Source organism: Apiospora aurea (genome assembly GCF_038362705.1).
Source record: "Apiospora aurea strain CBS 24483 chromosome Unknown utg000008l_segment0_segment0, whole genome shotgun sequence".
NCBI lineage: Eukaryota > Fungi > Ascomycota > Sordariomycetes > Amphisphaeriales > Apiosporaceae > Apiospora > Apiospora aurea.
The window spans coordinates 3,986,918-4,004,285 of NW_027117395.1; the positions used below are offsets into that span (position 1 = coordinate 3,986,918).

Consider the following 17,368-nt stretch of genomic DNA (forward strand, 5'->3'; position numbering starts at 1 on the left):
ATGGTTGACGGTGCTGGCAATCTTACTGTATCGGAAATATTTAGCTACACGCATAAAATCAAGTGTGGTGTGAAGACCATGCATTGCAGCTGGCGACGGGGAATAGTCGGGCCAATGAGCGTGGTGACATAGTAGACGTAGCACATTTTCTTTAGAAGGTGTGGAGGGAGGTGATTCTGGGTGATATAGCCGCTACTGGTCTATCTCTATCTCATGTGCAGTACTGTCTAACTACGCTCGTTGTTTGCTACTGCAAAACAGAACCCTTAAAAAATGGCAACCAACGCCGACTCCGCATCGTCTCGCTCATCAGTTCATGACCTTGAAACCGTAAAAAGAAAAGAAGAAGAAAAAGGGCAAACCAAAAACAGTCCCCACTACAAAAACATCGCCCGCTGATCAGCATCCTTCCTGGAAGCCCCCGGCGCCGTATAATCGATCCCACTAAGGTTCGTCAGGTCCGCCTCGAAGCGGGCCTGGATCTTGGTGACCTCCTGCAGCTGCTCCATGTTGAGGGGCTTGGCCTCAAAGGCCGCCAGGCTCTCGGCCGCCTTGATGACGTTCTTGATCTGCCGGCCGTTGAGGTCGTGCTCGGCCAGGATGGCGATGTCCTTCTCGCTGACGAGGGGCTGCTTCTTGGTGGCATCGGCATCGTCGCCCTCTCCCTCGCCCTCGCCACCACGAGGCACGCGCGCCAGGAAGCTACGCCAGATCTGTAGCCGCGACTCCTGCGACAGGTTGGTGTAGCGGATCGGGATATGGATGCGGCTCTTGAAGGCCTCGTCGAACGAGGAGACGCGGTTCGTGGTCAGGAACAGGATGCCGGAAAAGTACTCCAGCAGGCGCAGGAAGACGCTGACCATGGCGTTGCGGTGCAAGTTATGCGGTGAACGCTCCTCCAGGAATACGTCGGCCTCGTCGATGAGCAAGACGGCGCGCCAGGTTGCCGTCATGCGCATGATGCGTGCCAACGCGCGATCAAGGTTGCTAGCGTCCACGCCCAGGTCGCCCGACGACACCATATAGAGCGGGCGCTGGACGAACTCGGCCACGCATTCCGCCGTCAGCGTCTTGCCCACACCGGGCGGGCCGTGCAGCACGCACACCAAGCCCTGCCCCTTGCCCTTCACAATGTCGTCGAAGCTGGATTGCTTTGTCGAGTGCATCGACACCAGCGCCTGCACGGTCCGCTTCGTGCCTGAGTCAAGCACCAGCTCATCGAAACACCGTTTGTTCCACACAATCTCTGAGAGTTCTTCCACGAAGAAATCCAGGAACTCCTTGTTGGCAAAGGCGTATCCGCGCACCAGCGGCGTGGCGATAATGGCCTCCTCGTCCGTCAGCGGCCGCAGCTCCGGCTTCTCCTTCGCTCCCTTGATCGTCATATCGGCTGCGTTTCGCCGCAATGCGCGCTTCTCCGCTCGTCGCTCGGCAGTCTCCTCGTCCCGTGGCGGCAGCTCCTTCACGTTGAAAGCGTGGTTGGGCCTTTCTTCATGAAAGGTCTTGCAATCGATCATGACGCGACTGTTCACGTGGATTCGCTGAATGCCATTGCTATCACGCTTCAAAGCCACGCCGTTGTAGTGCAGAAAGTGCTGACCGGTGTAGCCTTCCATCATCCTTCCACGCTTCAACAGTTGCTCACGCTCGGCTCCTGCGTCCTCCATAAGCGCTAGTGGCATCGTGCTGAGTTCGGACAGCTCGCGAGTGCCAGTGTACTTTGGGAGGAAGAGTTCGACGCTGCGTGTGCCCACGTCCTCGCCATCGAAGTCAATGTACTCGACGCGCAGTACCAGGCCGGTGGATTCGTCCTCGCCATAGTCGTCGGCCTCCCAGTGGTCCCAGACGCGGAAGGCGCGGGGGCTGTTTAGCATCTTGGCATGGACAAGCGTGCTGGGGCGGAAGAGTGTCCACAGCTTGTCGAAGGCGATGGCTTTGACTTGGTTGGCCACGCAGCGCTCGTAGGCGGTGATCTCGAGCTCGAAATGCTTCTTGATCCAGTCCAGCAGCATGGTCAGTTGCTTGAGGGACTCATCGTCGCCGTCCGCTTTGAAGCGTGCCATGCCCTCGGCCTCCAGCTCCTTGCGGTAGTGGAAGAGACAGTGGTAGGGGGCGCTGATCTGGACGTCCTCGACATCGATGGGCTCGCATGGGTAGTTGCCGATAACGTCGTACACCAATTGTCGCAAGGACTTTGGGTTGATGTACATACGTGTTTCGTCCATGATATCGCCATAATCAAAGTGCCGCACGATGCAGAAAGCGTACAGACGCCACCAGTCCTTCTGCTCGGGCTTCTCGATCTCGTCCTTGCGCTGTAGGTATGAAGTCAGTAGTGCGCGACGGGGGAGCTGGGGGTGAGTTGCTTGCCTCGGCAAAGAATGCCTCATCCTTGTCGTCGTACTTGCGGTCCAGATGCTTAATCTCGCACTTCATGGTCTGGTCTTGGGCCTCCTTGTCCTCCTCGGCGTCGCCTTCCTTCTTCTCCCCCGTCTCATCGTCCTTCTGTTCCTTGGTCTTGGAGTCTGTGGATGCTTCTTTCTTGTTGTCTTCGGCCTTTTCCTTCACGGCTTCCTTGGAACGGAGCTGGCAACAACAACAGCATTTTTGGTGTTGCTGCTCTTCGGCATGGGCATGGCCGGTTGTGGTGGCTGCAAGGGAAGTTGCCTCCTCCGTGGCTTCAGTTTTGTCTTCCTTGGGTCGAAGTGCTACGCCGGTGGTTCCATTGGAAGCCTCGTCGTCAACAACGCCAGGCGCCATGATGTGCTGAGGTTGGCCAGGTAAAGATGGAAGGTGTGTGATGTTATTGATGATGCCGGGGTGTTGAACCAAACAGGTTAGTGGGGCAGTTCTCAAATGTGGTGCTGGGGTGTTAGACTGGGATATCAATCAGCACGTCAAGTCTGAGGCGAAATAATGTATCAGATGTGTAGTATCGGCGTGGACCAAATTGGGGGACATAGGCATTTAAATAATGCAGGTGCTACTTAGGCAGCGAGGCCGGGTGCATTGAAGGTACTTGAATCCAAGTACAAAAGGCTTCAATATTCGTTGGTGGTCAAGCGGCCAAGAGTCATAGGCCGTGCCAATGGAGCCTACTCCAGACTTGACTGGTAGGGGTGTCTTTGTTGCACCTGTGGAAGCAGGTGCCCGCTGAAAATTGGTTCAGTTCAAGAAAAAAAAAGACCTCACTCCGCTAGTTCGCTTTCTCCAATTCACCATGTGCTTCCAAAACCCTTCATGCCTGTACGTTGGAGCACAACAAGTGACTGGTCAACGTTGTAGGTAGGCTAGGCTCAGCAGGCTGCGCTGCATCAGCACTGCCAGCGGCCCCATCAGGAGGCTTGCAGGCAACAATGGTTGCCTGGTTTTGAGCCTGGTTTTACACACACACACACACACACACACCACGAAAAACACACGGCAGCCAGGGCGTCAGCCTCATTGAACTACCTGTAAGGCAGACACGGACGTGCAGGCCAAGCTGTGTAGGCGCAGCGCAGTCAGCAAGTCGGTATCTGCTGGCACAAGAAGATTGGAGGTTGAGCAACGGGAGATTCCCTGTCGCATCGAATGGGGCCTCCCGTGCTGCGGGGGCTGTGGGGTACTAGGCCAATGACCCCACGCTGCGCTTTTAGCCCATCAAGACAGAAACCCTTGACCGAGACTGCATCTCGGGACTTCATGTCGGGCCCCGATCCATATAAGATCTCCTTGAGCAAGTGGCTCTATCCAGCAGTGGAAATCAACCTCAAGTTCGATGTGTTTTATTCTACACATATTCAAGTCATGTTCCCTTTGTCCAGCTGGATACCGCCCCGTCGACGTGCTCACTACATCGGGTGCTAATTCTAGTTTTCATGCCGCTTCCATCCACTGGAACCCTCTGTTATGACTTGCATGGGAGACAGGCCTAAAGATGCAACACCCAACAAGATACGTCCCTTTTTATATCCGGAGGCTAGTTCTGGCACCAATCTGGTTCTGATCGGTCGTTTCCCGCACGCCTAAGCTGATATGTTCAGTCCTACCCACCCCCCAGATCTGCCCGATCGAAAAAAAGAAAGGTTACAACTCACCAAAATTTGGTTCAGATGCCGCTCTGCCTGGATTGCAGCTGACTCGGTAGAAATTACTTGTCCAAATCCACCAGATGCAACCAACCTGGCCAAACCCAATCCAATGCCATGTATATTCCGACTCGCTTCCACTGCTGTCCCGGCAATAGGACCAGAAGCCGACGAGTCCTTTGCTAATGTTCCTCTGGAGGCACGCGAAGTGACCTCCGCCCCTCTCAAGCCCAACCCAGAAAGAGATGGACTCTTCTAGTCCTCCGTCCGCCAGATGTTGGCAGACATGGTGAGCGAATGTGCTGGTGGATGGGATGTGGGCTTTGTGCTATGTTAAGACTCGGCTCAAGCAGACGGAAAAGAGATCGAGGAAAGGCTCTTATACGCAGGCTACTAATTTTATTTTTCAGTGTTCTCCCTTTTTCTTTCCTGCGCATTGTCCCGCAGGTTGCCCTTCAGACTTTGCTGATCTTTGGGTTTCGTAAATCGTAATAGTCGGAATTTTTATAGGGCTTGGAAGGGATCAGGTATGATACCTTCTTTTTGAGTCCATATATGGATTGGCTCCCTTGCTCGGCTGGGAATAATAATGCTTCTGCTGGCCTGCCGGTATGAGCTGAGAAGCAAAAGGGGGAGGCGAGAGCGGGGGTTCGAGCCCTCTCCGTGTTTCAATATGTTGCAAAGAATCCCAGACTATAGTTGCGGTCTATCGAATTCCTAAAATGAAACTTGTAAAGCATCCCTAACGAAAGGGCGCGACGTCACCTCGGCGCTCTTCAAACCCAGTCCGTCCGACTGCCGATCTCAGAAATCCGTCCGCCAGACGAAGAGAAGCCAGTCCTCCCCGACCATCTCCGCCATATCGCCCCGGCGCAGCCAAAACGTCGCGGTCTGGCGGTCTGTAGACCAGTTGAACGTGGTCACGACACGCACGACCTCGCTCCGGACGAAGCGGGCGGAGGTGGTCGTGTCCCCATCCTCGTCGTCCAGGAGGAGCGGACGGAGGTTGGCAGGGGGGCTCTCGAGCTTCTGCTGGTTCCAGAAGACCAGCATGAAGTGCGGGAGGTGTCCGGACTCGGGATGGAAGAATGGGTGGGGGAACCTGGCCGTGTACTCGTGGATCTCATCCAGGGGCGCGAGCAGGCGGCAAGACGAGATCAGTCCGAACGGAAGCAATGGCTGCCAGATGCTGATCAGGGCGGCAAACTCCATCGTCCAGGGCTTGACCGACACCTTCCGAGGTGGGTGGACCTTGTCGACGTCCTGGGTCTTGAGCACGTATCTCCGAGGCGCCCGGGCCGTCGTCGTCACTTCGCCACCGAGAAGGTTGTTGATCAGCGTGGAGAGCCAGTGCGCTGGGTAGCCTAGCTCCGACACATGAACGAGGAGACGGATGAACATGGTCAGGTTGAGAGGCGCGTAAACCAAGTCAAAGGCCGGCCCCCGCTCGTAAGGAAGGCATATCTTGACGAAATGCGAGTAGAGCCATCTGGTCAGCGATGCCTGGGGCATGAGCTCTTCAAATTTCAGGGCTTTCGATGGCGCTGCAACGCGCTCCCACTTGTAGTATGGCATTAGTGGGTACATGTCGTCCTCGTAACCTTCGGGCGTGGTGGCCGAGAGTTTCACACCAAAGTGAGTCCCAATCAGCTTACGATCGTACATCAAGAGATACTCCGCAAGATACTGGTTGATCGAGTCCCATCGGGGAGGATTCTTTAATACCGATGCCATAAGGCCGGTTCCAAGGCCAGTTTCCAGCACGGCTATACTTATCGAACTTATATACGTAAACCTATATATAATTAAATATTTAGTATTTTAAAGCCTAGTGTAACGGAATCTCCGTTTATAATTTTATTTCTCGGTAGCTAAATAAATATTATTTTTCTACCTCTTTAAAAAAGTATTCTATATAGGTATATTATAAAATTACGGTAATTCTTAAGTAAAATCGGTATTTACCTCCTATAAAGTTTAATGCCCTTTAATAGTACCTTTAATATTTAATTAAAAAAAAACACCGAGGAGCTAAATTCTATTCTATTAGGTTAGCTCGGCTTTTAATTTAAAAGTGCTTTAAATCGTGTTTTACTTACGTTTTTCCCGTTAACTAAACTTATAGTAGTAGACACTCTTTCTACGTTAAACGTAAACTGTTAGCTTACATATCGAACGGGAAGGAATTTTACCCTATTTAATGATACGCACTAGAAATCGGGCAGGATTATTTCCGGGCCTATATAATTACGATTTCCGTTATTAATAAAACTCCTAATAATATTAATAAAAAAGAAAGCCGGCCGGGTAGACAATGTTTTAGGGGTTAAAAATAGGACAAAGGTTACGATAATATAAAGGTAATTAATCCTTTCCGTTCCCTTCGTCCGTAACTACTTATTAAGGAAACAAGATTTCCCTTTTATTTAACCTTCCGGGCTCGAATTACTCTTAACTATCGAATTATTTTTTTTACTGTTAAAATTAATCGATATATCCTTATCTTCCTTTTAAATCGCTGCACTTAGCGTTAAGTTACCTCCTTTTAAAAGCGCCGTTAATTATAAAAGCTAGCTTAGGGCTTAATAGTTAATTTTTTAAAAATTATCCCGTAGTCGTTAAATAGCGCTATTAAAAATTAAGTCTTCGTCGAATATTACGTCGCGAACGGCGAATACCTCGTTAATTAATAAATTCTACACCTTATAAATATTAGTTAAATTATACTTAATAAAGTATTTAATCTATACTTTCGGGTTTAGCCGTTTAAACCGGTGTAATTTCTTTAAGGCGTTAACCGTTAAATTATAAGCTTTATATTCGTAGATTTTAAAATAAGCTAAGTTTAGTTACCTTTTCGCCTTAGAGCTACCGTTTTTATATGCTATATAAGCGTAAAAGTTTTATATAGAGTTTTCTAGTAAAGGGAGTACTTAGGTGTTCGGTTATTTAAATAAACTATTAATCTCTAGATTTTTTTCCACAGGAAATTCGGGAGCTTTAAGCCTGCTTTTATCGCGCGAGCCTTCTCTTTAATTATACCCCCGAGCGTTCGGCGGCTCTATTTTATAACTAAGTATACGGCGCCGAAGGCTCGAAAAGGATAAAGTGTTAATTTTATAGTTAATATGCTACGCTAAAAGTTTTAACCAGAATTTCGTTATTATACTCTATAATTTAAACCTTAAAGCTATATTACTTTTAAAAAAGCTTAATAAAATAGCGAAAAGTTATAATAAAAATTATCGTTTTTCGATCTTTAAAATAATAATCCTAAATTATCTTTATATATTAATTTATCGCGAGTATAACGCTTTTATTACCGTTAAGGTTTAATTCGAAGTTATAAAAGTTTATTATAATATAGTGACCTAGTTCGGTTAAATTTATTCTCGAGGATCGTTTAATTTAACGTTTCGCTTTTAATACACCGTATACTTTATATTAAACGGTAAAAAGTCCCTTTATTTTTACCCCCCGAGAGTAATTCGTTAAGTGTAAAATAACTTCGGGTCCAGGATAACTAAGTCGAAGGTACTATTTATTATTTAACGCTGAGCTCGGAGTTCTTTTCGTTTAAAAATTAATTTAGTTTTTACGCGTATAAAAAACTACCGAGGTATAAAACTTTAAAATATTTTTAATAATAAACTAATTAAATCTTTTTATTAAATAGTAAACGATTATATTATCTTTTCGGCGTAAGTAGTTATTTAGAGCTTTATTATTCTATTAATACCCTTTTAACTATAAAAGCTTAAAAGATACTAAGTTATAATTAAAGTCTTTATAGTAAACCACGTCTATTAATTTTATAATCGTTTTTTCTTTTAAACTATTAACGGTAATATTAATATCTCTATAGCCGATAATTTAAACCGAGTTATCTCTTATATAGACCTAGTTATCTAAGTGTGCTTACCGGAATCGGTTAAATCGACTAATTTAGTTAAAGATATAAATAATAGTCCCTAAGTCTAGGATTACTAAGTTCCTTAAAAGGTAAATGGCCGCAGTAAAAGCTCCTTTAAATACTTATTAAATAATAAAGCACCCTTTAGTTTTACCGACTATTCGGAGCGCGAGTTATTAATTTAAAGAGTCTTTCGACTTTTTTAATCGCTTAACTTCTTCTACTAACTCTATATATATACTTATATTATATTTTATAAGTCTTTAAATTAATTTTAATGCTCTTTATCCTTAAAAAGCTTTATTCGGGAAGAAATAAAAACAGTTAATTAAAGTGTATTTACCGAAGTATACTCCGTATTCTATATCGGTCTCCTCTCTCTTTCTTTTAACGCTTATTTTTTAAGCGTCTTTTTATAACTATACTAATATCCCTTTCAAGGCAGTATTAAGACTAAACCTAGAGGCTTTTTAACCCGTCGTATTTTAATTAGAGTTTTACGTATGAGGTTCGTTTTTAAAAACGTCCCTAAAAATAATAAATAACCCTTTAAATACTTTTAATATCGGAGGAGCCCTTATTATTATTTTCTAAAAAATTCTCAGGTCGAAAGCCACTTTTCGGTATTCTATCCGTCCCGAATAAATGTTATTTTACCTATTAAATTAAAAATTAGTAACCTAATTTTCTATAATAAGTTTAAAAGTAATAATAAAATTTTAACATTAGGCTTAAAAGTTAAATATTTCTAACACCCCTTTTCGAATACCTTCGGCTATTGCGGTTTTTTATTAAATAACCTAAGCATTAAAATCTCGAGGCATTTTAGTAAAAGGCTTAATAAATGCACGGTAAACCTCTCTAGCTTCCGTTATTTAATAACTGTCCTAAACCTTTTTAATTTCGCAAAGGGCAGTATACTAACCGTCTAAGTCGCTATTCTCATCGCAGCAAGTCTTTTTATATATATCGAACACAGTACTTAATACTTAATTAAAAAGCTTTTCGACCTTATTCCGATAATTTTTATATTTTTTACTTTATAAGTATATATAATATAATCGAGCTAGAAACTAAATCGGCCGTTATTTATTAAGTCGATAATAAATATTATTAGTAAATCGTTTTAATTAAAAACTAAACCTCCGCCGACATTAATAAATAATCGTTTATTCGGTTACGCTAGTCTCTTAGAATAGTCGATTAAAAGTAGTCGTTGCGGAGGAGACATTTAATCGATCTTTCGTTCTGGATTAATATATTCCTAGATTTCGAGAGCCTTAGCCTTTTTCCGGAACTCGGATCCCCAGGTATCCTAGTCGTTTAGCGACTTAAAATAAATCTTTTATGTATTATCGTTATTCGTTATTATATAAATCCGATTAAGGTCGTGATACCTCTTATTCGAAATTAATTAAAGTAATATAAAACTTTTAATTATTAAATATTACGTGTATTAAATAAAAATAAATATTATGTAATTTAAAATAATCTCTTCTCTTCTATCTATCCTTATAGAAGAGATTTTCTCTTCTCCTTTTATCCCTCTCTAATTAAGGTTTTAAGGCATTAACCTAAACTCCGTGTACTAAAATTACTATAGTAAATAACTTGTTAAGGTTTTCTATATTCTCTTAAAACCAGCCTTTCGGAGAACCCTTTTATCCAACAAGAACATGTACTATTATATATGTACGATTGCGGTAGCTAACGGCTCTCTATTAAAAAATGATAGTAAATATTTTAAATAATTATTATTAACGAATATTCATTTAGTTTCCGTACGTGGCCCTCTTTAATTCTAGGCATTTATAGTAAAATAATATAATATAAGCATTTAAAATTAAATATATACGCTACTTTAATCTTATAACTTTAAGCTTAGTATATTCACGGACTCGTTTATAAGCTCGGGGACTCGATAATTATATAATATAGTGGCTATAATAACTAAATAGCCTTAAAAGCTTACTTAATACCGACGGCGGGGAAATAAAGAGTGGCTCGTAAAAAGTCTATTACGGTAATAACTTATAAAAAGTTCGTTATAATAACCTCGTTAATTATAATAAAAGCGTTATAAATACGTGCTTTAATATTATATTAAAGATTAAATATAAAACGTTATAATTATATTATTTAATGTTTTCTTTATATTATAAAATTATTATTTTACGTAACGTGGTTTACTACTACGCGACGTATATTACTTAGCGACGTATTTTTTTACTTCTCGACTTTTTTTATATAAATTAATTTAATTATAACGTTTAAAATTAATTAAAACTACTCGCTATTTAATTCCTCGCTTAATTTTATATCCTTTTTATATATTCGCGTATTATGACTTATTTCGCCGTAAATACCACAGCGTTTTTTACCGGTCGCCCTCCGCTTCGACGAACCCCTATTTTTATTTTTATTGGGCGTTAAACGCTTTTTTTTACCTTTTCGTCTTATAGTTATTAAAATTCTTTAATAATAAGGGCTTTTTTAAGCTAGACTCGCGATTTTTTAACTCTCCGGCGCTTAGAAAGTATTAAATTAGCTTTTTTTAATATATATATTTTATCGCGTATAAGGGTTATTTTATAAGCTATTTTAATTATACTCTTCGCTATTTAGTTTACCGTATTTAAAATCGGCGTCGGAGAGCTTTTTAATAGGTAAACACCCTCTTTTTAGAATAAATAGAGTGCTTAATTATTTATTAAGGGTTAAACGGCGTTTAAAGGTCGTAAGTACTAGCCGTCCCTAAATAAAATAGGTTAAGTATAAACGTCCGGAGATACACATTTAACTTATTAATTATTTTATTAGGGTTATAAAGTATTAAACTAAATGCGTTAAATTTAAATTTAATATTAACTTCTGTAAAAATAATAAAATACGCGGCTTTAAAGGCAATAAAGAATTCGAGTTTAATAATATAATTTATAAAAGTTTTAATAAATAGCTCGATTTTTTTCGAATAAGTACGTTTTAAAAGCGAATAAAATACTATATTAAAAGGTTAAAATAAGTATAATAAATAAGGAGGTATATTAATAATAATAATATCGTTATTTTAGTAATATACTTTAAATTCGGCCGAAATATAGCTTTCGTAACCGTTAAAAATTAAGAGGCGGTAACGACTTTTTATTTACGATTTAATATATTTATCGAAATATTTAATCTAGTTTAAGCCTATCTTATTATTAATTTAATTATTAAAAGTCGGCTTAATTATTTAATCGCCTAATAAATCGGTTTCGCGAAACTAATTCGCGAAATAATATTAGCTTTAAACGATTAAAAACGGCGGAATATATTAGCCTTATAAATTAATATATTTAATCGCCGTTACCTATTCCCGATTATTAAACTAAACCGACTTTGCTTTTCTACGCTGCTCGGCGCGTATTACGACGAGTATTAACCCGATTATATTTATTATAAAGCCGGTTTTATCGAAATTTTAAATATTTTCGTTAATAATCCCGTATTTCGTCTTTATATTCGCGATTAGCGTAAACTAAGTAAAAATAACTTTAAAATCTTTATAAAAAGCTCTTTAATAATTATACCGACGATTTATTTTAATCTTTAAGTCCGGGTTACGGTTAATAAAACGCCTAACCTAGTACTTATCGACGCGGTCGCCGCCGCGCGACGTAATAAAAAAATTAACTATATTTTCTATATTAGCGAAATCGAGAGGTATTCCTCGAATATTTAAATTAATTATATGTTTACGAAGTACCTTTTTTTTAATTAGATTTATTTTATATCGTTTCGGTTAGATTTTACGTTTTAAAGTTCGGCCGTAAATTTAATAGCGTAAAATTAATTCGGGTATATTATAAACTTTTATTACTATTTTTTAATTTATTTAATTCGGTTTAATTCGTATCGTTTAAACTATTAAAACTATCCGATTTTTTAGGATTAATTAAGTATTATAATTATAAAGGTATTACGCGTTAAAGTTTAATTATATTAAAATTAAATTAAGGTGCGTCGCTAAGTAATATACGTCGCGTAGTAGTAAACCACGTTATATTAATTTTATTATTAACTATTTTATTATTAACTTTATATATAATTAATTTAAATACCTCTTTCTTTTTCCTTTATTATTTTATATAATTACGTTACCCCTTTATATAATATTAATACTTAAAAACTAATAAGTCGAATTTTATTACTTAATAATATTTAAAAGAATAAAAAGATAATTATAAACTACTTTTTATTTAAAAATTTAAATAAATAATTAAAAATAAAAATAACTAATTAAAAAGAGAATAATAAAAGAACGAGCTATTAAATTATTTAAGTATTTTAATCTTATAAGTTTTAAAATACCCGCGTGCTTAATTAAAACGTAACACGGTTAAAGTTAAGGGGTATCCTTTATTCCTATAGCGGCTGCGGCTGCTGCTACTACTATTACTAAATCTAGTTCTCTAGCTGCCCGATTCGCAGCTGCTATTACTACTGGTACTGCCATATCTCCTCCAGCTGCTCCTATATTATCGGTTGTGGCTCAGGGGCCACTTGCGGCTTTTTACATCAAGCGACCAGGCCGTTCCCCAACTTTCAAAGGGCACTCATGGTGGCCTTTAACTATCTGGATAGGCTGCCCACCACCTTGTTCTGTCTCTAGAGGAACAACAGACTGCAGAAGATTACGCCGGAAAAAAGCCCGCCCAATGCTACTGCTGCTGGATCCGGTTCTCCAGCTTCAGAATGCGCTGTTACTGTTGGTATTAAAAGTGCTGTTGTTGAAGAAACTTACAAGTACTTAATTGTGTCTAATAATTTCTATTTGAGAACCGGAGAAGCTTTCTTTTATTAAATAAACATAGACACATATGCACACACATACTCTCTTTCGTTTTCTCTCTCTCTCCTCTCTCTCTCTAGCATATTTGAGCTTCATTAGTCACCAGAATATCGACAAAGGGACTTTAATGGGGCATTAAACGATGAACCGCTGGTACGCCAACCAAATTTGACGCCCCCAAAATAAGATTTTCGATTTGCTTGGTTGAACTGATAATGCCCAAACTGTTTGACATCTCCGGTATTCATGTATATATTGATTCGACTTGGTTACTAGGAGGTTCCTCTTTTCAAGTTCCCAGCAATTTCGACGCCCGACGAGACTCTGATCACCTCTAGCCCAAGCACACCCTCTCTCCCGGGGAAAGCCGTCGTCATGTCCTCATCCCCAGCCCAGCATCACCAGCCGCCACAGGATGCTGGCTCGCGACCGAATGGTCCACGTCGGCACTGGGACGGCCACCTGCCCTGCGTCAGCCATTCCACCAGGGGTTGCCATTGCCACAAAGACCCAGCAATGTTCTACAACCCGCTGCTGCCACCCAATGCGCCAATGAAGTTGTTGGACGATGGCGGCCGACGGTATGTCGTGGATCAGGTTGTCGAGCCTGTCGTGGGACAGGTTGACAGACCTGCCACGCAACGCGTGACGCCAGGTCCTTTTGCTTTCATCCGGTTCCTACCATCCAAGCTCCCGAAGTCTCTGTCACGTACCTTCGCCTTCAATCGAAAGAACACGGCAGCGGACCGCGTGTCGCCAACCAGTGCCCAAGAAGAGGCTCTGCAATGCGTCGAGGAGCAGCAAAATGAATCACCACCGCCGTACTCATCTGGCAGGACCCCCGCTCGTGAGATACGCTATTACCCAGAGCAGCTCCCTGGGGATACGTCGTTGAGTGTAGAAGGCGCCGGCTTCATATACCCGTGGGGAGCTATTCTGCCATTCGATTTCGCATCGTTTGGGACACTGGCGCCCATGTGCCAAGCCATGCCCTACCACCTTGCTTTCTACCACTTACATACTGCGCGCCGCATAATCGTGTACCAAGGTTGGGCAAGTATTTCATGTCTTATCCGGCCAATGAGTTGCTGCAGCCCGGTCGAATCCCCGACCCCCAACAGCCCCATCTGTCGATGGTCAAGTGAACTGTGCTTGTCGGTGGAATGTCTTCAGAAGCAAGAGTTCAGCTACGTTGTCTCTCTGAATAACGCGGATCCTCAGGATATAACCATCACCATGTGCCCTCACATCAACGTTGCGCTGACAAATGTCGCGTTACGACCGGGTCGAGATGGTTGGCCTACGGCCTCAGCGCACATACAGCACACGGAGCGCTTGTCGCACAAACAGAAAACGATTTTCGATGAACAATACCGATACGACACCCACCTGCCCGCTCTGCGTCGCCGTAGTAAAACCGCCGCGGATATCCGCTGGGACAGCAAGACGGGCAGGCTAGCCGACCTTCACACCTGCGAGGTTTGCCACTGCGATTTGGAGCGGAGCCTCGAGGTCCGCGGCCACGAGCTCCACGTCGGCTTCACTGTGTACAGGAACCTGGGGACAGGACTCGACCGGTACGATCCCAAATGGAGATCGCTCTTGACGGGCGAAGGCGACCCGAGGCCGCCGCGACGCCTGGCGGAGAGTTACTACGGCGTGTACCGGCAAGTGATGCAAGTGGCGTATGAGTTCGAACGACCAAATCTTCACCCTGTGACATTCCGGACACCGCACGGTGACTTCTGGGTGTCACGCGGAGGCGCCAGCAACACCGATCATAATCCACCCCGGGTCAAGGCCGACCCAAGAACAATAAGGGGTGATCCGAAACGGGGACGCATACGAGATGATCCTATCAAAAGACTAGACGAGGTTCAGCGAGATTTATTTTAAGAAAGTATGTGACTATACTATTTCATTGATTTATTAGCTGAGAGTAATCGTCTCGACAAGCGACACCATCATAACTATTACCGCCACCGTTGCCCTTACCATTACCACAACTCACGCAAGAGAAACCCCCGTTGGCCGAGACTTGGCCCGCACCGTGATTGGTATGTATGCAGCTTTCTGCCGTTTACCTAAATATGGGACTGAATCTCAACCAAAACCGGTCCATGTTGAGACATATGCTCGACATGGTGTACAGCGCTCCCGACCGTCCGATGACCCCGGAGAAGTTTTCTTCTCATCCGAAGTACACCGGCACCTCCTCCACCCCGACGTTCATCGTGGGCTCCGAATACGCCAATTCCGTCTCCCCCTTCGCCAGCCGCAGCCCCGGCAACCGCTTGAATAACTTAGAAAACACAATCTCCAGCTGTGCCCGCGAGAAGAACTCGGCCTGGCACCGGTGAGGGCCGAAACCAAACCCCAGCGTGTCTTCGGGTCTCATCCCGGGCCGGTGGATGTCGAACCTGTCGGGGTCCGCGAACTTGTCCCCGTCCCGGTTCGCGGCCTGGACGGCGCAGATGACGCCTTCGCCCCGTTTGAACAGCTGTCCGCCGATCACGACGTCTTCCTTCACCGCCCGCCGGCTGTTCAGCCCAGACGCGGTGTGGTACCGCGTGATCTCCGTCACGAGCCGCGACGCCAGCTCCTCGGGCCGCCTCTTAAAGTCGGCCAGCTGGTCCGGGTGCTGCAGCAGCGTCAGGACGCCAAGAGCAATACTGTTGATCAGCGCGGCGTTGCCGGCCGTCAGCACGAGGAACGCGAGGGTCGCGACCTGGTCCTCGGTGAGGTGGCCGGGCCTCAGCTGCTCCGCCACCAGCTTGCTGATGATGTCGTCGTCATCGCCGCCCGGCTGTGCCATCTTCTGCTTGACGAGGCCGGCAATGTACTTCTGGAGCTCCAGGTTCGCCGTCTCGGCCGCGTTCCGGCTGGTGCTGTTCCGGATCTCGCTATCGCGCGACAGGCGCGCCACGTCCGCCGCCGGCACGCCGAGGGCCCTGTAGATGATGCGCGTCGGCGCGTGGACGGCGAACTCCTTGACGAGGCCAACCGGCTCGCCCTTTTCTCCCTCCTTCTCGCCCTTGGCGACGAACTCGTCCAGCACCGCGCCCACGACCTCTTCCATCACGGGCCGCCACTTGCGGCGCACCGTCTCGGGCGTGAACTCGTCCTCGAGCATCGCCCGCTGCGCCGCGTGGTCCGGGTCGTCCATGTTGACGAAGGTCGGGACCGCCTCCTTGGCCTTGTGGCCGCCCGCGTGGATCTCGGGGTAGCCCGGGGGCGCGGCGGTCGGCGCTGAGCTGGGGGCTCGCGAGGGCTTCGCAGCAGTCCTGGTGCTTGACGATCAGCCAGGCGAGCTTGCCGTCGTACAGCTTCACCTGCGAGATGGGGGCGTCTTTGAGGAGTCTGGCGTAGATGGGCGAGGGGTGATACGTCTCTTCACGGGCGAATGGGAAGCTTGGGATGTCTATATATTCCTGTCAGTTTAGGTGTAGATGAAGCCTGAGAAGGGCGGCTGCTTACCTTGCAATGCCATCTTTGCGGCTTCGGACTTGGTGATGTTATGTCGCGGAAGGGCGGTGGTTATCGGTTGCCGGTAGAAACGAGAGGCAATGAGATCGATGATTCTAGGGAGCCTCTCGACTGGGGTTACGCGATTTGAGATTTGAGATTTCGTGCTTGAGTCTAGGGGTTTTCAATAATAATCGTTTTTGCAGAAAACCAGTTGCCTAAATACTAACCCGCAGGACTCAACTAGACGTTCCATCGCCGACCTGGCCAACATAGTATTCTGCCAACTCCGTTGGCCTGAGGTCGCCGATGGTGGCACGGCCTCGTATGTTTCGGCATTTGATCGTGTCATGGTGTCGGCTTTGAGTTCTTCCCAATCCAGGCCGCTCGCAGTGTAGGCAAATCGAGCAACTCCGCGGAGTTGACGTTGGTATGACACAACCTCCCGCCTCCCCCCGAAAGCATCCGACAACGTACTACACATCGCAACGCTGCATTTCGCATAGCTTATAAATCATGGACCGAGACATCCCTTTCCACAAGTCATATCGGTGCCATAATGGCGTGCTGGGCCACCGCGTTAACCCTGAGCGTCAGGCAGCCGTAGCCCAGAGTCCACCGTGCGGAGCGGTTGCCTGTTACCGGCGGCAGCATGGCTTTACGGAGCCGAGAAACCCGGGGTCCTCTTTGCGTGTCGCGTTCGTATTCGCATTCAGCTGAGCCTTCTGCTGTAGTTAGGCTGTGCACCGAGCTGTATAATACCTCCCGCAGGCATCTGCAATGCTGATTCTCGCGATGATGATGGACTGCTGGCGAGTTGTAGCTAAATCGAAGATGTATTCGTTAGCCGGATAGGTAGCGGCCCTAGGAAGACGAGGAATCATCCTCGCCAAATACCAGGATCCTGTCGAGGGTGACCTAGGGCCTCTTGGAGGCCAAGCAAGACTTGGCGCCGTCTGTCGCACCATCTAGGCCAGTCATTTATTTACCTTCGGGCTGCAAGTCATGAGGTGTCATTGAAGTGGACAATTTGGTCATCAACAGTCATTCGCACCAGTCACCATGCAGAAGCGAAGTAATGTATCATAA

The 17,368-nt window shown here is 45.0% G+C and overlaps 5 protein-coding genes across 5 annotated transcripts; 1 reads left to right on the forward strand and 4 right to left on the reverse strand.

The window, feature by feature from the left end:
• Window positions 1–377: 377 nt before the first annotated feature.
• On the reverse strand, window positions 378–2,225 carry PG986_012705 (P-loop containing nucleoside triphosphate hydrolase protein; the record flags this gene model as incomplete). The annotated part of the gene is made up of 1 exon (XM_066848927.1): window positions 378–2,225. One exon carries the CDS (start codon window positions 2,223–2,225, stop codon window positions 378–380), a length of 1,848 nt encoding a protein of 615 aa, XP_066695623.1.
• Window positions 2,226–2,238: 13 nt separating this feature from the next.
• PG986_012706 (uncharacterized protein) lies at window positions 2,239–2,760 on the reverse strand (the record flags this gene model as incomplete). Its single annotated transcript, XM_066848928.1, has 1 exon — window positions 2,239–2,760. One exon carries the CDS (start codon window positions 2,758–2,760, stop codon window positions 2,239–2,241), a length of 522 nt encoding a protein of 173 aa, XP_066695624.1.
• A 2,114-nt stretch (window positions 2,761–4,874) lies between these two features.
• On the reverse strand, window positions 4,875–5,735 carry PG986_012707 (uncharacterized protein; the record flags this gene model as incomplete). The annotated part of the gene is made up of 1 exon (XM_066848929.1): window positions 4,875–5,735. One exon carries the CDS (start codon window positions 5,733–5,735, stop codon window positions 4,875–4,877), a length of 861 nt encoding a protein of 286 aa, XP_066695625.1.
• Window positions 5,736–13,330: 7,595 nt separating this feature from the next.
• On the forward strand, window positions 13,331–14,710 carry PG986_012708 (uncharacterized protein; the record flags this gene model as incomplete). Its single annotated transcript, XM_066848930.1, has 1 exon — window positions 13,331–14,710. The coding sequence occupies one exon, from the start codon at window positions 13,331–13,333 to the stop codon at window positions 14,708–14,710; it is 1,380 nt and encodes a 459-aa protein (XP_066695626.1).
• Window positions 14,711–15,005: 295 nt separating this feature from the next.
• PG986_012709 (uncharacterized protein) lies at window positions 15,006–16,304 on the reverse strand (the record flags this gene model as incomplete). Its single annotated transcript, XM_066848931.1, has 2 exons — window positions 15,006–16,075; window positions 16,292–16,304. 2 exons carry the CDS (start codon window positions 16,302–16,304, stop codon window positions 15,006–15,008), a joined length of 1,083 nt encoding a protein of 360 aa, XP_066695627.1.
• Between the last annotated feature and the right edge of the window lie 1,064 nt (window positions 16,305–17,368).